The sequence below is a fragment of the Pan paniscus genome, chromosome 7 (assembly GCF_029289425.2).
Source record: "Pan paniscus chromosome 7, NHGRI_mPanPan1-v2.0_pri, whole genome shotgun sequence".
NCBI classification, from domain to species: domain Eukaryota; kingdom Metazoa; phylum Chordata; class Mammalia; order Primates; family Hominidae; genus Pan; species Pan paniscus.
This window is the reverse complement of record NC_073256.2, coordinates 149,406,463-149,433,013: the sequence shown is the minus strand read 5'-3', so window position 1 is coordinate 149,433,013 and position 26,551 is coordinate 149,406,463. Positions and strand designations below refer to the sequence as shown.

The 26,551-nt window shown below is 44.9% G+C and overlaps 1 protein-coding gene across 1 annotated transcript in view; it reads left to right on the top strand.

Moving 5' to 3' along the window:
* OC90 (otoconin 90) overlaps positions 1-26,252 on the top strand; it is a 35,890-nt gene extending 9,638 nt beyond the window's left edge. Inside the window, exons 3-14 of the mRNA XM_003830096.5 lie at positions 3,828-3,893; positions 5,222-5,278; positions 8,012-8,186; positions 8,555-8,667; positions 10,584-10,712; positions 10,876-10,917; positions 12,210-12,260; positions 14,864-14,917; positions 16,543-16,668; positions 17,655-17,826; positions 20,527-20,633; positions 24,603-26,252. Coding sequence (XP_003830144.1) covers positions 3,828-3,893; positions 5,222-5,278; positions 8,012-8,186; positions 8,555-8,667; positions 10,584-10,712; positions 10,876-10,917; positions 12,210-12,260; positions 14,864-14,917; positions 16,543-16,668; positions 17,655-17,826; positions 20,527-20,633; positions 24,603-24,898 — 1,388 coding nt within the window. The 3' untranslated portion in view covers positions 24,899-26,252. The remainder of the gene's footprint in view (positions 1-3,827; positions 3,894-5,221; positions 5,279-8,011; positions 8,187-8,554; positions 8,668-10,583; positions 10,713-10,875; positions 10,918-12,209; positions 12,261-14,863; positions 14,918-16,542; positions 16,669-17,654; positions 17,827-20,526; positions 20,634-24,602) is intronic.
* The last annotated feature ends 299 nt before the right edge of the window (positions 26,253-26,551 follow it).

The window sequence follows — 26,551 nt, the reverse complement described above, 5'->3', positions numbered from 1 at the left end:
TATAGCTAAAAATTCCATGGAAAGGGCTGTCAGTCCTCAGGTATGTCAGGCTATTAATTGAGAGCATTTTACAAAATAGTATCCATGTTCTGAGAGAACAAAAAGCTGCTTTAAAGCAGGCACACTTTTACATCTTCAGAGAATGAAAGGGTGGGAGATATCATGGCTATAAGATCAACACTCCTTCCTGCTCCCTAATATCCTTCTAAACAATAACCGTTATGCATTCATACACCCTGACCTGGAGCCCTTTACTCTGCACTTATCCACTGTGAAAACATAAAGGATGCAAGTTTTGAATTGCGTGAGATCCTCGGGCAGGTAGCTGGTTGGACTGGATCTTTTTCCAGCCATGATCACTAGGCTGGGCTGCTTCCCCAAGAGCCTTGATTACTCATTAAGAAGCTGGAGATCTTAGAGAATCACAGAAGGTTTTGAGTACTGGAGTGGTAGGAGACAAACATAGGTCTGCAAGATTTGATAACATTGACACAAAAAAGTGTTGTAAAGGTAGAAGGAAATAACATCAGAAGGTATGCTACAGGTGTTTAAAGGTTAAGCCAGTTATTTGTTACTATTATCATTAACAGCTTCTTATGTTCACTGTTCCCTTTCCCCTCTTCATTAACACATGGGTTGCATTGTTGGACATTACCTTCATCGTCAACCTCATCGTTTCACCATGGAATTATCTTGGGGAGCAAATTCATCATGGAATTACCTCTGGGGACACAGACACCTTTAGCAGGTGGAAGAGCAGGCTCCCAACCCACACACCCTGTGGGTGCCTCAGCCTCAGACCCCCTGCAGGCAGGCCCTTTGGTGAGATGGGTCATAGGGGGTTGGAGCTGCCCTCTTGTAGACTGTGCCCCAGCCATCCCTTGTGACGAAGTTGGCCAAACACTGATCCTTATTCCCTTTCCTGCTGTGCTCTGTGGCCGTGGCAGGTGCCACCTCTCTAAACCTCTGACATTTTACCTGTAAAACAGGGGGGAGTGGGGACAAAAGAGTCACCTTAAGACTTTCCAGATAAAAGGACGAGGACCCCAGTCATTCTGTCCATTCCCTTGATGATAGTTATTGACGCTGATAGAAAAACAGCTAAGGTGCAGAGTGTGGCTAAGGGTGTAGGGGGTTTTGGTAAAAGTTGCATAGAGTCATTAGAGGACAAGGGTTTTTCAGTCAGGAAAGATGGGAAAGAGGCAAAAGCAGGACTTAATACTGTGAAAATGTGCGGCATATTTGGGGGACCACGGTGGGTTAGTGCAGCTGGGACCATGATTGCCTTAGTCTCCATACTCCAACCATCCCGAATTGCTCTCAGTTCCTTCTGTGGATCCTGGGTCCTGGGCCTTTACAATGGCTTTCCATTTATGAATAAAAGCTTGCTTTAAAAGAAAAATATATTTACCCTTTTTAAAGCGAGGTGGCTTATTTAAAACAATTTTTCCCACTGACATATTTGAAAGTTTTTCTTTTCAATTCTGTCAAATTTAGCTTAGTCTGTCCATGCTGTTATAACAAAATCCCACAGACTGGGTAATTTATAAAGAACAGAATTTCACTTCTAACAGTTTTGGAGGCAGGAAAGTCTCAGATCAAGGCACCAGATGATTCCGTGTCTGGTGAGGGCCTTCTCGTTTTATCTTCACATGGCAGAAGGGATGAGTGCTATGTCCTCAAATGAAAGAAGTGCGGAAGGGCAAATGGACCTAGCTATTTCCCTCCAGCCTTTTTAGAAGGATGCTAATCTCATGTATGAATGCAAAGCCTCAAGACCTAATCACCTCCCAAAGGCCCTGATTTCTAATACCATCACCTTGAGGTTTAAGTACGAAGATATAAATTTTGGAGGAACACATACATTCAAACCATAGCAGGGTACATTGATGATAGTGGGTAATGCATAGATGCCCATTTTATAATTCTAATTTTTAAATGTTTACTGTTTTACAATTTTTATAACTTATTTTTGTTCATTCTAGTCAGCACTTTACCATAGTTTCCCATTTACAAATAAAAGTTTCCTTTAAAAGTAAAAATACTTACCTTTTTAGAAGCAATGTGGCTTATTTTTTAAAAATCTCCCACTGACAGATTTAAAATAGTCTTTTCAATTATGTCAAATTTAGCTTTATATATTTTGGATCATGCTATTATGTGCATACAAACTTAGAGTCGCTGGAACTCCCAGATGAAACAAACTTTTTACAATTGGACAGTAAATAAAATTACCCTGTAATAAAACAACAAAAAAGTGAGTTGGCTTAAAATGTTGCATTAAGAAATGTTATTATGTGCTAACAAATTCATCTGTAACTCCCAGATGAAACAAACTTTTTTATAATTGAAAAGTAAATCAAATTCTCCTTTAATAAAAAAAAGTGAGCTGACTTAAAAATACGCATTAATAAGTAATAGTAGAGGCAATATGCTAGTGACTGAAGTTTGAGGAACCTTGTGGGATGGTATACTGGTAGTGCCAGTCCTGGTACTGGTAGCAAGGACAAGCACCCACTGTTGTTATTCCTCTCACCAGTGGTGGTTTTGTCTCCACTAGGAAGGACTTGGTGAGCCTCAGTGACTCTCTCAGTTATGCGTTGTGGAAACTCCAAGGAAATGAGTTTTATCAGAAGAAAGTGTGTATGGAAGTGTTTCCTGCTGGTATCTGTGGCCAGGGATCTTGCTAAATATACAACACAGAACAATCTTGCTAAATATCAATGCACAGGACAATCCCTAGCAACAGAAAATTTCACAACCCAAAATGTCAATAATGTGAAGCTGAGAAACCTGCTCTAAGCCAAGCAAGGCCAACTCAGACACCACCTGGGGGCATCTTCCTGAACAGATTTAGTCTAACATGCTTCTGTGAAGGATGGCCCTTTGTGACTTTCAGATTGATGGGGCTTCTACACAGTGTCAGATGGACAGTGCTGACTCCATAACTCTCCACCTGACGAAGAAAGACAAAACCCTTTTGAGCATTTCCAACTACTTACAAGCTTTACATTGCTAGGGAAAGAAAAATATGAGCAGGAACAAGTCTATAAGCTCTCTGAACTTTTAGAGAGCAAATCTGTGTTGAACCTGGGATTCCAACTCCCATATATTTGTCCCATTAGCCCAGGCTGCATCTTCACACCCCCAGCATGATGAAGTCTTGGCTGAAGGTGGTGGTTGCATTTGGGTACTGGTAGCACTATTGTTATTACACCATTAAGTAACATTTCTCAAGGCGAGGTTTCGAGACCATCAGCTTCAAAACTAGTTGGGGAGCTTGCTAAAATTGCTTCTTTCTGAGTCCCAGTCCAGACTGGCTGAATCAAACTTGAGTGAGAGCATAGAAATCAGAATGTTTACGGAGTCTGCATCCCAGGTGATTCTGATGCTGATAATCTGGGGAAAACCCTTATCCTCTATTATTATATAAACTCCTTGGGGGTTGGGGTATTTTTCATGTATTTACCTCTTTCCACCAATGCCTTATGTCAAGAAAGTCCAAAACAAACCTGCAATCTAAATAAAACAGGATGCTTCATACACAAAGACGGCTTCAAGATAAGTCTCCCAAACTCTCCATCCCCAACCAGAATGCCACTGTTAAGGCTTACCAATATAAGACATCAGGGCTACCCCAGCCATCCCCTTATTTCCTTCAGGAACTACCTCCTAAATCTAGTGCATAGCAGGCTCTAGGAAATATGCATGGAATTGAATTTATGTGAATTCCCATTGTTTGTCTGGCTGTCGCCTTCTGGCCTTAGTCCAGCAAGTGAATTGTATCAGTGTTTGTGCTTACCCTACTTTCTCTTCCTTATTTATAGGGGGCCATCCTCTGGACACTCCACATCTTCCACAGGAGCTGCCTCCAGGACTCCCAAACAATATCAGTAAGGATTCTTAGAACTTTTCTTAGGAGCAGAGTAGAAAGTTGTCTAGGATATTGGCAGAGAAAATGATCCCTTCTGAATACACCCTAGAGCCACTCACTGCTGTGGCATTTGTAAGTAAAGGGATTGAAGTGGGACTCAAAAGCATCTCCCCAACAATCTCCCCTGGTGTCTGGCCCAACCTTTTTCTCACAACTGAGACAAAGTCTAAAAATTTCTGTCAAAGACAAAGGTCAGCTGAAAAGGGAAACCAGGAGAAGGCAGGAAATGGGCTGACGTGAAGGTTATATATTAATTGTATCTTAGCTTCAGAATGAGCTCTGAGCTTCCAAGAAGGCAAGACCAAGAGGGATAAATGATATATTGCTTGCTCTGGTTGTAAAAAAGGAGGATCCATATTTGTTTCCTGGGGAAGCGAAAATTTTCTCAGCGATAGTTTATAAGCACTTCTCAGGTGGGTCCCTGAAGGTGGGCATGGCTGAAGACCATAATGCATAGTGAATTCGCTGGTGATGTCAGCCCTGAATCAAGCATTCATTTCCAACTTTTCAGAGGAGTGAGTTGGGTCAACCAAATTATTCATGCGTGAGTCCATACTTGCAAAGTAATCAGTCCCATTCAGATGCAAATGACAAGTGGCCTCTCTCCAAATGGCATAACTTCTAGAGGAAGTGCAATGCCCACCAGGAGGCCTTCTTTAATTAGACATTAAGACTCACAGGCCACACTTGGCATTTAGAAGAATCAAAGCTAAGGAACACAGCATGCCAGCAGGCCATGGCAGGAACTCCTCTTCAGCAAGAGTAGCCCTCACGGCAATCTACACAGCAGTCCTGGGGATCCCAGATAACAAACAACTCAGGTACAAGAGAATGGGACTTATGTGGAGCAGCTGTATGACCAGCCCCGGCTTAGAAGCTTCATTCTCCACAGGAATCAGTATCTCTAGTAATGACCTCGTGGGTATAATTTCTAGGACACCCAGTAGGATGACCGTTTATAAGAGTCATCACACTGAATGAGACCCAAGATGATGATTTCGTACCAGGTATTTATAGTTCACCCATAATTCCTGTCAGTCCAGATGTACCTTACCACCCAGGGGTCATTTGTACCATTGTGCAATGCTACCCAGTAATGGAATTCACATTTCATCTCTATCAGGTTTCCATGGTAACCTGTGTTAGTAGAAAGCTAGCTTAGCCCAAGGTCAATTTTGTCTTTGGAGAATGAAGAAAGGTTTTATGTACACTTTACCTAGAGGGTGGACAGGGAGGTGAAAAAAAGGAAAAACCAAGACTCTCATTTGTTTTCTTTCTTACACTTAGATATCACTTTCTTCAGTGGGATGTTTAAAAATGTGGAAACTGTGGCTGAAATTTTTGGTAAGTTAAGTCTAAAATTGCTTTTATCCACCAGAGGTCAGAGCATGTGTGGACAAATCTAAGGAAATTGCAAGGGCCTTGGTCTCAACCCTCGGAGCTCCCGTGGCCTCCACAGCTACCTCCCAACAAGGAGACCCAAGTTCCGACGAGAGTAGTGGTGTCTTTTATTGCAGGGTGAGCCACTGAGCTACCATGTGCCTTCCTATTCCTTACTTCATTAGTCCTGACTCACAACTCTCCAGGAAGGGAATGGTATCCCCATTTTATAGAAAAGGAAACTCAACCAAAGGGAGTTGAGTGACTTGCCCAAGACCACCCAGCTAGAAGGGAGGAGCTCTCCTTGGAGTCTAGAGCTTAGTCCTGTACATCAAAGTAGTTTTATTTTTCTTCCCTCACTAGTAAATATAAAGTTTAAGAATGTCAAAGTGTGTCAAGGATCCCATTTATCAACTGAAAATCTATTATGTGACTATCAGGACACTATGATGGTTCCTATCATCAACTACTAGAAGTACCAAAAAAAGAGACTATAATATGATTGACATGAACAAAGACACTCAGAATTACTTTTGGGTTGGGCCATGCTGGGCATAAGGCTGTGCTTAAACTGTTTGTATAACTAAGTGCAGGTGCCTTGTAAGTTTCTGAATGAAAATGCATATTTACATAAATACACACATGCATAAAGCTTAGTGTTGCTTTTTCAATCAGCATAGAATTCTGTCTTTATTTTTCTGATTAGGCCTTGTGGGTACAAAACATGGGAAAGGAAGTTTGAATGAGGTGAATAGTATGAGGTGGAACTGGTCCTCACAAACTACTCCTGATGCCCTTAAGCTCCGTCTTGTGACCCTGTGCATGTTAAATCAGTAGTGAGGGGTAACCCATGCAGCACTCAAGGATCCTCTAGTCAGAAAGGTAGAGAATGGGGAGGAGAATGTGAGATTTAGAGTTGGAAACTGTTGATATGGTTTTCTTGCCAATTTTGTTTGCTGTATACTTTACGGCAAATCATTATCCCTGGTTGATGCCTTAGGCATGTGTTTGGCCTTCGGTTTACTACTGTGAAATGTAAAGCAAGTTTATTTACTATGAATTGGCAGTGACAGAAAACATCTGCCTTACAGGGTTAACAGGAGGCCTATGGGACAACAGACAAAGCAAATGCTTTCCAATGCATTACACACTCCGCCAGGCTGAATTACTGTGCCAGTGAAAGCACCTAGTGCAGCTTCTGACACCTAATGGATGCTCAAAAGTTGTGAATATCTGTACCACATTTCTTCCCATACTGGCTTATAGTTTTATACTGTCATCACCGTATCATTTGGGATCCATTCAGTGAACTAATAGTGACTCAAATAATAAAGATATTTGTACCACATTTTCTTTATCCAATCTGCTGTTGATGAGAACCTAGGTTGATTCCATGTCTTTGCTATTGTGAATGGTGCTGCAATGAACATACAGATGCATGTGTCTTTTTGACAGAATGAATTATTTTCCTTTGGGAAAATTCCAGTAGCGGAATTCCTGGGTCAAATAGTAGTTCTATTTTAGGTTATTTGAGAAATCTCCAAATTGCTTTTCACAGTAGCTGAACTAGTTTGCATTCCCACCAGCCAGTGTCTAAGCAATCCCTTTTCTTTGCAGCCTCACCATCTGTTGTTTTTTGATTTTTTAATAATCACCATTTTGACTGGTGTGAGATGGTGTCTCATTGCGGTTTGGATTTGCATTTAGCATGGAGGGAGTTTGAGGCCATTATCCTAAGTGACTTAATGCAAGAACAGAAATACAAATACCACCTATTTTCACTTATAAATGGGAGCTAAGCATTAAATACACGTGAACATAAAGACGGGAACAATAAATGCTGGGACCACTAGTCAGGGAGGGAGGGAGGCGGTCATAGGCTGAAAAAACCCCGGTTGGGTACTGCGCTTGCTGCCTGGGTGAGGGGATTGTTGGGACCCCGAGCCTCGGTATCAATTTACCCATGTGACAAACTTGCCTGTGTACCCTTTAATCTATAATAGAAGTTGATTTTTTTAAAAAAATAACAACAAGAATAAAGACATTTCATTATCTCAAGTGGTGTGAAGGCACCAATATGCATGTGGTAGCTCAACACAGGTATCAAAGACCCAGCAGCCTCTGTCTATCTTGCTCCACTGCTACCCTGAGCATATTGGTTTTTCAACTTTAGACTTGGGGCCTCCTGATTATAATGTGGTTGCTGCAGCTCCAGCTAGCACATCCTCATCCACATTCAAGGTAGAAAAAAGGTGTAGATCAAAAGGATCTTCCTACTTGCCTTTATTCGTTGCTAGAAAAGAAAAGAAATATTTCTCAGAAGACACTTAAAGACTTTCCCTTAAGGTTTTTTGGCCAAATCTGGGTCACATGCACAGCCATAGACCAATCAGTTGGTAACATGGGATTACCATGACCAGCTGAGAGTGATTATGAAATACCCTAAGGAACTTAGGTAGAAGGCTCACCTTCCTTAAGAACTTTCTAGTTTTGTCAGTAAGGAAGAAGGTTTAAATGGTTGTTAGGTAGAAAACCAGCAGGGATGATGGCTTAGTCTAAAACAGTCTTATTACAGAGTAGGTGCTTACTAGGTTGATAAGGCACCATCAGCCTGAGGTATAGGAAGTCCAGGGGACAGGGACGCCCTCCTAGTCCTAGTTCCCAGTGCTTATCAGGCCCTGCCCCCCACCCCCACAGATTGCCTGGGCCCCCACTTCACTTGGCTGCAGGCTGTCTTCACCAATTTCCCTGTGCTGATCCAGTTTGTCAATGGTATGAAGTGTGTGGCTGGTCTCTGCCCCCGAGACTTTGAAGACTATGGTTGCACCTGCAGGTTTGAGATGGAAGGGTTGCCTGTGGATGAATCTGACAGGTAAGTGAGTTCCACAGGTGAGCAAGACCAAAAAAAGTGAGCTCATGGGAGGCCTGGTTGATACCTTGGCAAGAGCACAAATACGGAAAAGCCCCTGGACTTGGGACTCAGGAGAGGGTTTAATTCCACTACCTACTAGTTGGGTGACTCATCTTTACATGGCAATGTCATCTGTGATCAGCTCTCACTCTAAAAAGTTATTAAGATCCTATGTTATGTCTGTTATGCAAAACTTCATTTTAGTGCACTGAATATTTAAAATAGACCACTGCCAGGATCCATCCAGAGACACAGAAAGATCATGAGCTGCCTGCCCTCCCTCACTCTAACCCACACTCTCACCCTGCCTCCTCCCGGCCTTCCTACAGCTGCTGCTTCCAGCACCGCAGGTGCTATGAGGAGGCTGCTGAGATGGACTGTCTCCAAGACCCTGCCAAACTTAGCACAGAGGTCGATTGTGTCGGCAAGAAGATCATATGTGGTAAGCATCTCCAGGTGTCCCAGGGGCCTGGGCCCAGAAATGACAGTCCAGGGATCCCAAGCCTGGACCAGGCTGAGGGCATTGTGATCCTCTCACATCATCACCACTGGCAGCATCATTGGCAGCACTTAGAGCCCCACGAGGGCTGGATCAATGGCATCTGTATCTTTCACAGAGTAGAGGCACAATAAATGTTTTTGAGTTGAAATATTAGCTGATCAGCAAGTTATCTGATTTACAATTTTATACTTGTACAACCCTGAGACCTTGGGAAGGGCAAATTGTTTGCTACTTACACATTGTGTAACATTGCAGAATTATTTAACTCCTCTGACCCTCAAAAAGGGGAGGAGAAACCTACTTCAGAGATTAGTTCTGAAAATCAAATTACACAATGCTTGTGAAATGGTTAGCACAGGGAGCGACATATGTTAAGAACTCAGAGATGGACGTGGAGGTGGAAGTAGTGATATGTGAATAAGGCTTGCGGTGGTGGTTGCCAGTAAGAATCAGAAACACATAGGTTCAAATCTCAGTTCCCACCTTATTTGCTATGTGACTCCAGGAATTTTATTTCATGTCTTTAGGCAACCCTGGCAGAGGTAGAATACGCAAAGGCATGAAGGGAAGACAGAACACAGCATGTAGGGATTCCTATATTACAGTCATACTTTATGTGTGTTTATTATGTGCTGTAGGCTTATACACAGAAACTCTGATCTTCCTTACAACCCTATTTAGAAAGGGGCCATTGTTTGCAGCTTAAATAACTTGCCCAAAGCCACACAGCTGCAAAGGGGCAAAGCCAGGGTTTGAACCCTGATCTGACTAACACTCAAGTCTATATAACATGGACTGGCTGGAGTATGGAGCATCAAGGAGGAATTGAGGGGAGGAGGTGGGTGTGAACCACTAGGTGGGAGGCACAGTGAACCCAGAAAACATGATTCATTCATCCACCCAACATATATGTATTGTGTACCTACACCAATGCAAGACAATCTTCTGTGCTGGGGATAGCCTGACCTTCTGGAATGTCCTCACCATTGTCAGACACTGAAGCTATCCAAAACAAATTGTATAGTATGTTAGAGAGGGACAAGAGCTGTGGAGGAAAATTAATCAGGGGAAAGGCCTGTGGAGGGAAAGGGGGGGTTCTCTTTAAATGGGAAGGTCAAGAAAAGCCTCCCTGAGATGATGAGGGTTGAGGATGACTTAAAGAATGGGCAGGAAGCCATCCTTGCAGATATATGGGAGAAGAGCAAAGCAGACAGAGGAACAGCTCATGGACTGGCCCTGAGGCCTGAGATGCCTGTTGTGGTTGAGAAATAAGGGAGCAGTGAGACACAAATGGGTTGATGAGGAGGGAGTGGAAGAGGATGTGGCCTGAGAAGGAATAAGGGTCGTGGGTGGGGGGAGCAATCATGTGACGTTTCCTAGGTGACAGTGAGACTTGTAGGTTGAGGTGGGAAGACGCTGGGACGTTCTGAACAGAATAAAGGCATGGTTTGACCTGAATTTCTAAAGGATTGTTCTGACTCCTGGATAAGAGTAGATTGAGCAGCAGGGTAGAAGCTGGGGGCATAGTTAGGAGGCCACTACCATGACCAGGCACGAGACAAGAGGGCCTCGGCCCAGTGTGGTACAGTGGAGGTGTGGAGATGTGGTCAGACTCCATGTTGAAAGTGGAGCCAATAGTGCTGCCCTGGGTGCAAGTGTGAGAGAAGAGGAGTGGGTATGGACCTCGTTTGGGTCTACACCCCTAAAGAGATAAGAGCTGACATGAATGAGATGGAGATTGCAAGGGGAGTGGGATTTTTGGCAGGGGAGATGAGGAACTCAGTCTTGGAGCTTGCATTACCTCTTGGGATTCCAGCTGAGATCTTTCCAATTGGCTATGCTCTTGCTGTGTGCAGAGTCCAAGGACAACTGTGAGCACCTGCTGTGTACCTGTGATAAGGCTGCCATAGAGTGCTTGGCTCGATCCAGCCTCAACTCTTCCCTGAACCTTCTGGACACCTCCTTCTGCCTGGCTCAGACTCCAGGTAGGAAGAACCTGGCTGCATCAGCCGTGGGGCTGAGGATCTGGACAGCAGCTGGTTTGGGATCAATTATTGCTGCATGTCTCTAGATGCCAAGTCCAGCATCTTCAAACCCTCCCTCAAACCCACTGCTCTCAACAGACTTTCCAAAGTGTTTTCTTTTCAGAGACAACCATCAAGGAAGACTTGACAACACTTCTGCCCAGAGGTAAGGCCTCCCAGGGTTGCTGGCTCTTGAACCACAAGGGCCCAGATGCTGATGGGAGCCGGTGGATACACCTCCTCCACCAGGCCTGCCTCACTGGAGCTGGAGTGACTGTGACACTGGAAGTGGTCCTGCCTTCCCTGGCTAGGAGATGTGTTACTTCTGATAAACCCAATTCAAATGCCCAACATCAAATGTCCCCAGTGCAAACTCAGCCCCATGCTGTGTGGACAAGTGTGAATTTAATCCAGTGTGGATGTAGACCCCAAGTTCATTCTCTCCCCTTTCTCACTCTGTAGTCAGAGCCCTGGTATGTAGTGTGACTGGGACAAGACGTAGTGCTCAGGTGGAGTGAAGTCTCTCCTAACTAAGTAAGCTCCTGGCTGCCACAGCCTCCCAGGAGCAGACCCACTACCTCCTCCTCTCCCTTCCTCCACACACTCTCCAGCGCCTGCAGCAAAAGGGGCAGCCTGGGTCCAACAGAGGCTTTTTGATGGGGAGGCTGCTTTTCGCATGTTTATTTTCAGAACAGGGTAGGTGCTTAATAACTGTTTACTGAACTAAGCAAGTGATGATTCCTAATCTAAAATATAGATCTTGCCAAAAATGGGAGTCAGGTTTATGCCTGCCACTCCTTGTTCACCAGTTTCCATGATCTCTCAGTCCCAACACCTTTAGGCATCTGGGGATGAGAAGTCCAAGGTACACCTTGGCAGGGCATCCTTCTCCTGGAGCTGGAGTCTCTCTCCCAGAACTAGTCATGCAGTGTTTGGTGTTTGTTAAAGAGAAAGCAGGTGTATGTGTGCATGCATGAGTGTGTATGGATGTGTGCATGGGCATGTGTGGGGGTGTGCATGTTTGTACATGAGTGTGAGTGTGAGTGCATGTGTATGGGTGTGTGCATATGTGCATGTCATATCTCTATGTATCTTCTGAGTCCAGCACTGTTTTTATCCTCAACACCCCCTGCCTCCCTTTGGAACGGAGGTCTCCTCAAGCTGGGATATCTTTGGGGTTTTCAGTTCTTTCGTTGCCTTCAGCCAGGATCTGAACCTGAACCCAGCTGTGGCTGTGCTCCCTCCTGAGCTGGGATCTTGCAGGGCACTCCGTGCTCTGGGAGGAGTAACAGGGGCAAGTGACTCCTAAGACAGGATGAACAGCTCTTCTTAGCAACCCCTTTCTCAGCCCCTTTCCTCCCTTGGGCCAGCAACCAGCCTGTTCTCCTTTGAGACCCTGTGCTTGGTTTTGACACTGTGTTGCATGAGTCACTGCTATTGGGAACTCTCTTTTTCCAGTGGTTCCTGTGGAGCCCACAGACACCAGCCTTACAGCCCTTTCAGGAGAAGGTGAGCCAAAAGGGGCTAGTGTGGAACCCAAAGACACACAATGAGAGTGGGGAGGGGCTATACACGTTTAAACAACCAGATCTCACAAGAACTCACTATCACAAGAACAGCACCAAAGGGATGGTGTGAAACTATTCATGAGAAATCCACCCCCATGATCCAATCACCTCCCACCAGGCCCCATCTCCAACACTGGGGATTACATTTCAACATGAGATTTGGGTGGGGACACATATCCAAACTATCTCAGTTAATATTTTAGGCTTTGTGAGCCACAGGGTCTCTGTCACAGTTGCTCAGCTCTGCTACTGTAGCATAAAAGCAGCACAGACAACCCCTAAATTAATGCAAGTGGCTGTGTTCCAATAAAACTTTATTTACGAAACAGGCTGAGAGCTAGTCTATCATTCACTAATCCCTGAAAGGGGATGATTACACCTATCCTTTAGAGTGGCATAAGGATTAAATGAGAGCGAGCATGGCGAGATTCTAGATCAGTATCTTCTCCCAGGTGTGGCTATAAAAAACAGCACACACTATCAAATCATAGGCTGGATACTGGGCAGCTTGCTTAAAATACATAATCTAATTTAATGCTTATACACCCCTATGGAATAATTGCTACAGCCTCCATTTCAAGACAGGTGATTGAGATTCAGAGATGAATTGTCTAAGACACAGACATGAGTGGCAAAGCTGCGATTGGAGACTTTTTCCTTCTAAACTCTCTCTTAAGCTTCCTTCCCACGGGGACCTGTTCCAAACCTCAGGGAAATAATGGCCCTTCACCCCTGAAGATGGCATTTGCCGGTCTTTGTGCCTAAACACAGGCCTGGCTCTAGTCTGGCCCCTTTCCTACTGAATTGAGACCTTGGTGAACACCATTGTGCAGCCATATGCCCTGATCGGATTACCCTAAGCCTCCTCTCTTACATCCTCAGCCCCCAAATCTGTTTCCCCTGTTTGGCTTTGGCACCTAGCTGAACCGATCATTAAAACTGGGTGACTTCTTTTCACAGTGGCTGCACAGACTGAGGCTGACAGACTGATCACTCTCTCCAAGAAAAGTAAGCAGAGGGGAATTTGGAAAAGGACAGCCTGGAATCCAGTGGAGAAATATTTCAAATATCTAAAAATCTGTGCTCAGTCCTGTGACCACTTCTTAAAGGAACCTGAAATAAATATTATTATACCCATTTTACAGAATATGTAGGAAACTGAGGCTCAGGAAGAATAAAAGTTGCAAGTCACTCAGCAAGTAACTTGGGCTGTTCTCCAAGCCCAGACTTTAGGCTGTAAGACTATTTCTTTCCTTTATAAAATAGTGGCTCATAGAGAACACTGTCTTCCCTAAAAATATCTAGGCCAAAATTTCATCAGCAGAGTTAACCTAACCATTTACTCTGCTTGTGTAAATAACTATGGATCCTTTATTAATAAGCATAAATCAATGATAATTATTTGCCAATTACTTAGAATGAATAAGTAAGTAAATGGGTTCTTTGGTTAACGAGCAGTGATCTTGTTGAGGGCCTCCGATGTGCCAGCATATCATTCCCAAGCCCCTTACAAACATCCTCTGAATTAGTCTTCCCTGGTCCTTGGAGGCCTATCCTCATTTTACAGACAAACAAGAAGCTCTGAGAAGTAGAGTCATTTGCCCAGGGTAGTTCAGCTTGATAGTCCTTTCGTTCTGAGTCTATAGGTTTTGCTTTTGAATAGAACAATCTGCCCCAGTTTAGAATGGTCCAGAATCTCCCTCTTTCATGGAGCATTTGTGTCCATATCAGTCAATTTCAAAGCCTGGTTTTCATAGAACACTAGCATAGTCTTGATTTTTGAATACATTAAACTTAAGGTAGTTTCTGTCTTTCCAAAGAACTTTGTAGTCACCATCTCTAACATTTTTTCGTGCGGCACAGCCAGAAGTGAAATAGTCTGCCTAGTGGTTAAGCATACCAGCTTCAATCAGGCTGCCTGGGTTTGCAGCCGCCTCCTAGCTCTGTGACCTTGGAAAAGGGACCTAACTTTTCTGTGTGTCTCCTTTCTCATCTCTGAATGAGGGTGAGCATAGAACCAACTCAAGGGGTTGTGGTAAGTTAATATAAGAAGCCCTTGCTGCCATACCTAGCATGTAGTAGGAGCTTAATAACTGTCAAATAACAATAACAACAAATTCAGTTTACAGAGAAACTGAGGCTCAGTGGTTTTCCTGGAGTCACATAGCAAACAACTTCAACCACGCAATTCTGCTGTCTCTGTACTGCAATGCTCCTCTGTTCCAAAATGTACTTTTCTTTTAGTTTTTCTCCGAATTCTAAAGAAGCTGTCATTCCCAAAGTATTTGCACTAACTCACTTGCTTCCAGCCTGACAAGCTGTGGCTGCATTTGCCAGCAAGCCTTTTTCTGGGGGGTTCCCTTTGGCTCAGCAGCAGCCCTGGTCTCACCAGCTCTCTTAGGAAAACTCATGGTGGGAAGTGGGCCAGGGGCAGAGTGAAGAGCACATGGCTGCCTGTGTGCAGTGGGTGGGAAGAGCCTCTGGAAACCCAGGTGGGACAGGCTGGGGTGGATGCTCATGCTGTCTCTCTTCTTTGGGGAACAGAAGCAGGCCAAGATCAGGAAGGAGTGGGAGCTGCTAGGGCTACGTCCCCTCCAGGTAAGCCTACTGGGCTCCACCTGCCTATGTTCATGACACATTTATGTCCTTTGTCCTTGACACATTTATGATATCAACTGGGTTCCAAATGAAATGCACCGTGACCTTGTCAGCATGGGAGGTGATGGGGCAAGAATCGGAAGCATTTATTCCCCAAATGTGGCAGCTGGTCCAGGGAGGGTGATTAACACCAAACACCCTGATCTAAAGAGAGTGAGGGGATCTCAAATTAGATTAGCACCAATAGTTCAGAAAGTTCTTCCTCAGGAGGTGAGGGCTACTGGCTATTCAGATTCAGCAGAGAGCAGACACTGGGCTCTGGGATCTCCTTTGGCTTGTAGAACGTTCTAGCTGGAGAGTCTTAATCCTGGATTAGATGTATGGCTATTTTCTCATTTACTGAGCAGTTCTGATAGCTACTACTGACTATTTCCTAATTGCTAGGCATTTAACTAGAAGGATTATTCAAACACCAAAAGAGGTATTATTAATATAATTTTACAAATGGAGAAATTAAGATTTAGAGAGGTGAAGTGATTTGCCCAGGGTTATGTATCTAGTACATAGCTAAGCTAAAACTCAAACTCAGATTTCTTTAACACTAACTCGTGAACTCTTTCTACTCTACTACACTGACTAGGTGAGTTTCCAGCAGTGGAGAACATGATAGAAAGAAATTAGATAACTTGCTTCTATTTGTGGGATTGGAGAACTGGGCAGGATGCTAAACCTAGGAGACTGAGATTACAACAGGGCTTTAGTCTCATAGGAACTGGAGTTGAGTAAGAGGAAGTAGATGACCAGATGCACGAAGCAAACCAATATGGTGGATTTGGGGAAAGACTGCAATCCAGCAGGCACAAATATGCCAGACCTTACCCAATACTCCAGGAACTGAGCCTGGGTCAGCAGATTGGTGGGGCTGAGCCTGCTGCTGTTCTCTTTCCCTGTACCGGGAAGGCTGGAGATTTGGCCTGTGCATGGGAGACTTTGCTGCCTCCAGCTAAGAGGGCAGGTGAGACTGACACATCAGAGCAAAGGGAGATCCAGAGAGAGTGCCAGGAAGGTGGTAAGAGATGTGATGGCGAGGAAGGTAGGACCAGGTCACAGGCAATCCTTGCAGACCACAGGAAGGAACTTGCACTGGATTCTGTAAATAAAGAGAAGCTGTTACTGCACTTGAAAAAGGAAATAAGGGCTTCCAGGAGTTGTTTTGCTTGCCTACCTTGCTACATATCATGAGTCGCCTTAATTTCTCCACCAGTTTCTTTACCTCTTCACTTGCTGTGAGCGCCATAATGCCCCTTCACTGGGCAGGCATGTGATACTAAACATGACACAAACACAAGCCTGGGAGCCTCAGCAGTCCTCATCCCTGGGATGTCATCCAGGTGGTCTAGCACAGGCTCCCGACAGTGTTAAGGTTATCATAGAAAATATGGAAATTCTCATGTAGAATTCATGGATCCCTAAGACTCTGCCTGGACATCTGCAAACCCAGTTTGAGGAACATTCTCCTAACACTATGTTGTTCTATCTGTTTGCATTTGGCTTTCATATGTCCATCTGCAAATCTCTCCTTGAGCCACTTTTTGAATCCGAATCATGAAGTTTTTCATTTTTAGGATCTGCAGAGATAGTTGCAACAAGCGTTACAGCTAAAGTTGTAACCCTTGTCCCTGCTGGCATTAAATCTCTGGGGCTGGCAGTGTCATCTGTTGAAAATGGTCCTGAGGAGACCACTGAAAAAGGTGAGCAGAAGCAGTGTCTGTCCTCTCCACCGCTGGGATCTTTTGGTGAGGCTGTGAACAATCACCGTAGGCCACCTTTTCACACTGTGACCTTCTCATGGGGGTGTGACTAGAAGACATCATCCCCCTGACTGCATGAGCACCTTGAGGCTCAGAGGAGATGTAAGCTGCCTGTAGCCACTCAGCCACTGGGAGGCTGAGCCTGGGGGGAGGAGCCACAGTCTTCTGAGCCCCTGACCTTGTGCTGCTACCACTTTTACTGGCCCAGAGGGAAAGAGCTTGGCTTCATCCATACCGTGCTTTATTGGAAAGCATGAAGCACTTGGGTTTTGATCATCTTCCCCCTTTGTCTCTCCTCCCTCTGATGCCTTAAAAAAGCCCCTACACCTGCAAGGAGGCCACGGCCTGTTGGGCATACAGAGGAGGGGCTTTGTTAGTATCTGGGTGTGCCTTCCATGGTGTCCAAAGCAGAGCTATGGAGAAAGCTGCATTTGAGAGTTTTGGACAGAGGAGGAAGGATAGAAGGAAGAGAAATAGAGACAGAGAAAGAGAGGGGAGTGGGGAGACGGAGAGGCAGAGGAGAGAAAGGCAAGCCCAGCCAGGTGTGCTAACCTGATGCGACCAGAAAGCATGAGAGTTCAGCTGGGATGCTCCCAGGATGCCAGGTCTACTCAGTAATAAGACGTGGCCCCAAACAGCATCTTGGGTCCTGACAAGTCTCCATCCCTTAAGGGGATTTAATAAGGAGTCTTATAGAGCATTAGAAGCCTAGGGAGAAAAGACTTGCTCTCCGAAAGACAATGCATCCCAAGCAGGGGATGAGCCATAACAGCTTTCCCAGAAGAATGGCGAGCCAAGGAGTAAGACATGGGGTTCCTTTGCATGCCTAGAGTTGTCCACATACAACCCGGAAGCTCACATGGCCTTCCTCTTGCGACGGCTGCCCCGACAGTCCTTGCTGTCCTGACAATTCCTGTTCCTTTCAGCCTGTGACAGATTCACCTTCCTGCACCTGGGAAGTGGGGACAACATGCAGGTGATGCCACAGCTTGGAGAGATGCTCTTTTGTCTGACATCCCGGTGCCCAGAGGAATTTGAGTCTTATGGCTGTTACTGTGGACAAGAAGGAAGAGGCGAGCCAAGGGATGACCTGGACAGGTATGGAGAGCCAGCGGTGACAGCTCTGGTGTAGTAGTGCTGATGCTATCTGCACCAGAGGGTGGTGACAGCCCTCCTGGACACCAGGCTGCACCTTGGGCCTCACTAAAAGCTTGGTGCACACAGTAGCTCACTCAGGTGGTTCTTCAGCATTATAGGCCCACCTTCCTGGTGAGCAGCTGAGGCTCAGGGACTGACTTGTTTGAGGTCGTTCACCTTGGAAAAGGCAGAGCCAGAAAGATCCACATCTTTTGATCTGGGGGCCTAGAGCCCTTTCAGAACTTTGACAAATACTGCCCAGCTACCCCTAGAGGGCCAATCTGCAAATACCCTTCAAATGACCCCAAGTCCACCTAATTTGCAATAACCAACATGTAGAATTGAGGTCTCCACTTGGTTTTTCCTGCAGAAGGCCACATTAAAATTAGCCTTTTAAGTATAACTTTTCTCAACACCTTTTAAATATAACTGCTAATTTTCATGTGTACCACTCTTGAAAGAATTTTCATTGACCTCATGCACTCATTAATGTATTCATTCGTTTAAATATGCATCAAACCCATACCACTTGAGCTTTTGCTCTGTGTCAGCCACTATGCCAGGTGGTAGAGATACAACAATGATCCAACCTTCACAAAGCAACATAAAACAAACTACTTTTGCCCAATAGAAGCTTATTTGGTGAAAGAGATGGACAATTAAACAAAAGTACTACCCAATATAATAAATACAGTAGGGTAAACAGAGGAAACCATGGAGCACTCAACCTGAGTTTGAGGAATTTTCTCAAAGTAGCGTTGATCAAGTTTAAAGACTGCACATGGGGACAGCCCCTGTCCACGGCCAATGGAGAGACCTGCATTCAAAAGGCACATGTCCTTCTCGGATGGTATGGTTGCCAAAGCAAAATCAGCAGCTATCGATGAATTTTAGAAACACAGAAAGACAAAGCTTGTCATAGCTAACACAAAGGACACAGTAATGGCAGGAATATGGAGTATGTCAGCTGCAGGTTTGATGTGTGGGTGGCTGTGTTTTTTACCCATCCGCTTTCTTTCCCCTGCCTCTACTTGTCAGTCATCCCGGCTTCATTATCCACCTCTGAGATTTTCAGTGAAGGAAATCCAGGCTCTGCTGCACAGTCAGCCTTCAAAACTTACCTCCCACCAGCGGACCCTAAAGAAGTTTTCAGTCTAGCAAAGGTGATGTCACACTGTGCAGTCATAAGCATGTTTACATTCTGAGGTTCAACCGCATGCCTGCTGCTCTCCATGACAGAGGACAATTTAAATAGTGTCAAGGTTTTTGAGTACATAGCCCTCAATGAGACAAGGCAACAGATAGAAACAGCCAGTAGCAGTTTCTGTATTCTGTTGAACCCCTTGGGAAAAAGTGGGGATGATTTTGAAGGTGTTTCCTGATAACTGACCATATTTCACAAAAATATAAAATTTGACCAGTTGGGCAGGTAAGTTATGATATGGCTACTTCATATCTGTAGAAAGAAATTGAAAACCTTGAGGCCAACAGGAGAAAACTCTTCACTAAGGAAAAGTTAGTCAAACTGATATAATTTTTTATAAGAATTTATTTTCAAGACCACATATACTGTACATGATGGACAATTTCAGTGATTTTATGAGTATTTTGATTTATATATGATTTCTGATCCACTCACTGACTTTAGATTTTAACTATTATATCAAGTATCCATCCCCACCCATCCCTGCCAAATACACACACAAGATTTTGTGTCTCTTTTGTGCTAATAGCTGAAGGAGGTAGACGCTGAACTCTAGCCAGTGGCTATGTGAGCATACAAGGGGGATTGTTCCTCTGATTGCTAGCAATGTGGAAAAGTTAATAAGCAGATAATTTGTTGAGAAGAGGTGCAATAAAAAAGCCACAGGAGTCTACGACTTATCCCTGCTGGAGCTGTGGCCTCCCAGACAAAGTGAGAGTTATTAAAAGAAAGGGAAAAGTTGAAAAGGGAGTATTTGGGGAGCAACTGTAGCTCCCTATCGGCTGAAGTCATCATAAGTTTCTTAAGGATGTCCACCTGGCAAGGGGGACACTGGATATTGTGAGGCCATATCAGCCAAGATGGGTGGATATACAAAGAAGACATTGACTCATTTTCATGTATTTACGAGGTCCTGATCTATGCTGGACACTTTTCTAGATGCAGTTATTTATTTATGCTCAGGATGGTTACTCTGCTCTTTTTTAAGGCTAGGGACAAATGACAGTGCACTGTGGATGTGAGATTAACTCCTCTGTGTCAAAGATTGGAGGGAGTAAGGTTACTGCTAGCCCATATGGTACCTTTGCATAAATTTAAAAGGGTACCCCTTCCTTAAGACTCTATTTCCATCTGTTAGAAAATCATTTAAATAAATATGTAAATAACCTATCTTTGCCATGAACAGTTACAATAAAAATCAAAAATAATGTTTTTTAATAATAAGATGCATACAATATAAGTGATGCCGCCTTAGACGTGGCCTTTGTGCAGTATACAACCCGAATAACCATACACGACGGCCCTTGGTGTGTATATGAGTCAGCCCTGTGTGCACTGGAAAGGAGGCACTGGCTTCCCTCACTACTATAGGGCATGTGGGAGAAGCAGGCTGTGCTTGAGGGGGTTCCTAGGGAAGCCAGGAGCTCTGAGAAGTAAAGGGTTTTCCTTGGTCTTAGGTGCTGCTTGTCCCATCACTGCTGCCTAGAGAAAGTGAGAAGGCTGGGCTGCCTGCTTGAGAGGCTTCCTTGGTCACCGGTGGTGTGTGTGGATCATACGCCCAAGTGTAAGTGCTGTTGGTTGCACATTGAGTTATTATTTCATTGAGGTCAGCATCGTGACTGTAGCTCAGACTTGTGGATGCTTTCCCAAGCACTTAACTGTGACTTAATACTCTTTTCTTCTTTCTTTCTTTTCCTTCCTTCCTTTCCTTCCTTCCTTTCTCTTTCCTTCTTTCCTTTTCTTTCCTTCTTTCTTTCTCTTTCTCTCTCTCTCTCTCCCTCCCTCCCTCTCTCTCTCTTTCTTTCTTGATGGCGTTTCACTCGGCCACGAGGCTGGAGTACAGCGGTACAATCTTGGCTCACTGCAACCTCTAACTCCCTGATTCCAGCGATTCTCCTCCCTCAGCCTCCCGAGTAGCTGGGATTACAGGCACGTGCCACCATGTCCAGCTAATTTTTGTATTTTTAGTAGAGACGGGGTTTCACCGTGTTGGCCAGGATGGTCTCTATCTCCTGACCTTGTGATCTGCCCGCCTTGGCCTCCCAAAGTGCTGTGATTACAGGCATGAGCCACCGTGCCCGACCAATACTCTTCTTAATGTTGAGGCACGTATTATCATACCTCTTCCACTGATGAGGAGATTCACTGTCAAGGGGGTGAGCTGCCTAAGTCACAGGGCCGGTGACGAGCAGGCTGGGACTAACGTAAATAGCCCAAGCTTACTGATTCTCAGCTCTTAATGTGTGTTAACAGAATTAATCCTCAAAACAGTATCAGGAGGTAGCACTATTATTCTTCCCATTTAGCAGATAAGGCAACTGAGGCTGAGGCCCAGGATCACACAGTTAGAAATAAGTGGGAGAACTGAGATTTGAATTGTAAAACCATATCATTTCAGAACTAAAGCTGATTCTTCACCATACCAGTGAGTTTCCAAGTAAATTTTTCTTTTTCTAAGAAGCAGAGTCCTTTTCCCAAGGAAGATTTGAGGAATACTATTTTAAAATGGTGGACTGGCCCTGGCTGAAGAGCGAGGCGTGACTGCAGCTCCACTCTTCTCTATGGTAGAAACCAGAGGCTCCTCTGTATCCCTTCAGGGCCTCAGGCAGGGACCACTCTGAAAACTGCAATCCCCATGAGCAGGCCCCTGATAGCAAATGGAGACTTCCTGTAGAATTGACTTTATCTGCGTTCTCCAGCTCCATTTCCTCATTCATATCGGTGGGTGCACTTCCCTTATGCTTTGCAGTTTAAAAGGAAACACTTGCCCTAGAATTTCACAGAGGCCCTATAAGAGTTTGTTCTCATTTTCATTTTCGTCTGGGGCAGCCCACTGGCTGGACCTTCCATCCCTTCTTCTTCCTCTACACAACATCAGCACAGTGCATGGACTGCCATATTATCTTGCCTTGTACGATCAGGTATGTCTGTCACATCCCAGGAGCTTTGTGTTTACATATCACTCTCTCATTCATTCACTCATTCATTCGTTCATTCTATTATCCACTTAACCAACAAACCTTCACCAGGAACCAGGAAAACAATGAACTTTCATTATCCTTGCCTCAAATTGCTCACAGCTTGGACGGAAGAGATGTAGGCAAGCAACTAACTATTCTAATCTCATGTAGTATGTACTAACAGTTAGCACAGGGGCCCTGGGAATGTGGGTAAAGGCACTTGAGTCTACAGTATGGCAGTGAGAACAGGATAATTTGGGAAAATTCAAGAGAGGTGTGAGATGAGATTTACCACATTCCCAGATGGCCATACTGGGCATGGATATTCCAAGCAAAGGGAAAAGGGAAAAATGGTGGTGTTTGGGGAATGCTGGGCAGTGTAGGGACAACTGAGCTGTGATTCTGTATTGCTGGAACAGAAAGTGGAAGTGGGAGGCCCGGTTGTAGTGCAAGGTGAGGTTGAGGAGACAGACAGGTGCCAGATCATGAGCCCAAGAAACCCATTTGCAAGACTGAAGCATTTCCATTTTTTCCTATAGGAGATGAGGAGCCAGGGGAGGGTTTAGAGCCCATGAGTTGTCACATGATGCAATCATGCCAGGAGGTCTCACCTGCTGGGCTGAAGCCTTGCTCTCCCTTCCTCCAATATCACAGAATCCAGGAACACTGCATCTGAAGATTGAACTGATTCACAGCTTCAGTAAACCAGTTCTGACCCTCTGTGAGATTTAAGGATAGCCTCCTGTCCCAGATGCCAGGTATTAGTTGATGAGAAATGAGGGCATCTCAAATCCTGGCCTGTGCTATCATAAGACAAATGCAGGGAGGAAGGACAGAGTGGCTCTGGGGAACAGGACCTCTGCATGTCTCCACTGTGCTCTCACACTTGGTACATTTTCCTCCTCTTCTTGTCACTTCCTGCTGCTGAAATGCAACGGGCATGTCTGGGGCTGACGTGGAGACCAAGTTAGGAGGCTTGGAAGGCCTCTGTGGTATATGATAGGAAAAAATCTGGTTGATGAACATTTCAAAGTAGGATTAGATGCCAAAAAAAATCCCTTAGCTTCATTTAAAACCACAGATAACAAGGATAATATTTGTAGAAAGCTTATGTATGTCTAGAACCTTCAAAGATATTATTTCGTTTGAGTCACACCACTCCCACTGCATGCAACTCATACATTGAAAAAAATAGGGTTGGTTTGCCAGATCTAGCAGATAAAAATACATGATGCCCAGTTAAATCTGAATTTCAGATAATCAATGAACTTTTTTTTGTATAAGTATGTCCTAAATGGACGTACATTCAAACATATTAACTGAAATTCAAATTTAACTGATCATCTCTATTTTATCTGGCAATATGAATGATGAATAGGGAAATTCTGGCCCAGAGAAGGAAGAAGTAACCATCAAATCTAACACATATTTCCTTAGCACTAACTTGGGAAATATTTTTCAAGGTTTGAGTTAGGTGCTTGGACTCTGCTCTGTCAGCAAGGTTCTCTGTCCAGCAGTGTTACCGGCAGCAAATCCAGACAGGCTCTGCAGTCCTTGATCCGAATCTCTTCTTGGGAGAAAGAATTCAGCCAAGAGACAGAAGTACATCTAAGGCAGAAACAAGAGTTTACTGAAGCAAAGTACACTTGGAAGGGGCCAAGCAGGCAACTTGAAAGATTTGAGTGTCCTGCCTGATGGTTGGCTCAGGGCTCTTACAGATTTGCTATTTCCTGTCTTTTTCCCTCAATCTCTTCCTTTCATCCCTCCCCCTGGGCAGGCTGTTAGCTAATCACTGCATGCACAATGACTTGCCAGTATCTAGGAAGGGTCACAGGCACCCTTTGCTGGTTGAAGTTTTGTGCATACTCTCTTAGGGCAATTTCCCCTTACTGGTCTAGCACCCTCAGAAGAAGGGAATAGATGGGTCAAATGCTGCCAATTTTGCCCTTACTGTGCATGCCTGGACATGTCCCCAGAGGAAGGTCAAACTCGCCATTTTAAGTTTTTATTGGGAAGTTGCCCACAAGCTCAAGGTATCTCCTGTTTGTTAGGAAATTTTCTCATCCCTGTTGCCAGCTGCCTTACAATTGCCTGACAGTCACCTGACAGTTGCCTGATATTCTTTGGGGCCCTATCCTGCCCTGCTCATATCTACCTATCTACCTACTGTAACACCAGGAGTAAAAAATGGATACATAAACAGACAATGACTGTACAATGTGATTAACACATAACCTGCAGTGATAGAAAAAAACACGAAGTGGGATTCCATGGGAGCCCACAGGAAAGACACTTCCCTTAGCCTGGCAGCTCAGGCAAACTTTCTGGAGGAGGGGAAGCCAGCCTAGTCTTGACAGACACCAGTTGAGAGCATTGAGAGCATTCCTGGCAGAGGGATCATTCCCAGCAGGAGGAGAAAGTTGGAAAATTACCAGCCATATAAGGTGGATACCCTGAAGGTGTGTGGAAGATGGGGAGGAAGGAGAAGGGCTGAGGGGTGACCAGGGCCGTGGGGGCCTCCCAGTGCCATCCTCAGAGGTCTCATGGCTTCTACTCTGCTCTTTCCTTCTAAGGTGGGGGCCAAAGCCTGTGTGAGAAGTTGCTCTGTGCCTGTGACCAGACGGCAGCTGAGTGCATGACCTCTGCCTCCTTTAACCAAAGCCTCAAGTCCCCAAGCAGACTCGGGTGCCCTGGGCAGCCAGCAGCCTGTGAAGACAGCCTGCACCCTGTGCCCGCAGCCCCCACCCTGGGCTCCAGCTCTGAGGAGGACAGTGAGGAGGACCCTCCACAGGAGGACCTCGGCAGAGCCAAGAGGTTTCTGCGGAAGTCACTGGGTCCCTTGGGGATCGGGCCCCTTCATGGAAGATAGATGCCCAGAGAAAATGGCTAACACCTTCAGTAGCGTGGCTCCTGCTCCACCTTCAGCTCTTTATCTCTCAGCCTCCTCTGTCCCTTGGAGCCTTCTTCCCTTCCTTTAACTCAGAGGCCGGGAGGGAACAGAGGCCGTGAGCCCTGCCCATGCCTCATCAGCTGTGGTCACCTCACAAGCCAATGTACACTTGGAGAAGGCAGACCATGCTACCTCCATGCTCCTTTAGTGCACTGTGGAAGCTCAATAAATACTCCAATCAACATGCTCTGATTGTTTTGCTTTTAAGACATGTTTACATACTGTCTCATGAGTAGATTATACAAGTGAGATGGAGACAATGGAGGAAAAAATACCTCAACTTCCTAATCACTGAAAGCTACTTCTCCTTTTCTTAAAAAAACAAAAAAAAAAAACAAAAAAAAAAACAAAAAAAAACAAAAACAGAAGAGAGCATATTTTATCAATCTTATGAGATTACCGGTGGGCCACCAATAACCCACCAATGCCGAGGACTGAGATGGCAGCTTTTCTGGTGTGTGCCCTAAAAAATACACTTGGCAGCCTAAGAGAGTGGCCCTGTGTCACAGCCACCACCACGAGAAATCACTGATCACCCAGTCCTGGGTCCTAGACTTCATTTTTTAAAAATAGGTTTTATCTCAGTGGTTAGAAGTTCCAGGGATGCAGGTGCCCATTCTGACATAGGCAGTTTAATATTATGGTGATTAAAAAAAACTTAAATGCCATTCATCCATCCATGTATCCACTCACCCACCCAATAGTTATTGAGCTTTTATGGTGTACCTGGCAAAAGGCAATGTTCTACCAGAACTGCCCTTAATATTCTATGGGGACACAAACTCTTTGGTTCCTGTCACATCTGTGGTTCCTATCACATCTGTGGTTCTCAACCCCCATACATCAGGTAGTGAGAGGATATTTCCTTTTCTCCCTCTCCTCAGACAGGAAAGCAGAACTTCTAAAGAGCTCAGTGTTTGCTGACTTTCATGGCATGAAAATATCCCAAGGTTGGCAACACCTTAAGTAATCAAAAGATCATGGTGCCAAACCAACAGTTGATACCCTTCCCTATCTTCTAGGGAAACCATGTGATAATATTTTTTTTTATGAATACAACACACTGGAATATTTTCAACAACATGACCTTAACTACTAGCCTAAGTTTGGGTTGTCCCAGAAGTAGACCCTTAAACGAGGACTTGAGGGCACATAGTTTATTTGGAAACTGAAGAAAACACTGTGAGGAGAGTGAAGAAATAAGAAAGGAAAGGAAAGGCAGCCAATGAATGTGGTTTATCAAGCCAAATACCACTGTGGGGGCCTAGACCACTTCCCATTAGAAGTGCCATCCAAGACTTTGGGAGCCAGGATAGGATGCACATTTCAAAGTCATCTCATCCAAGGGAAAAAAGTGGAATACACACACACACACACACACACACACACACACACACACACACACAGAGAGAGAGAGAGACAGACAGACAGACAAGCAGAGACAAGCAGAGACAGTGAGAGAGAGGGATGGAGGGAGACAAACTTCCATCAGTCATTGCTCCTGACGAGGGTGCTATTTCCTCCTGGCCTGCTGCACAGTTGGGGGCAAAGTGGGCTCTGGTGGCCAGAGAA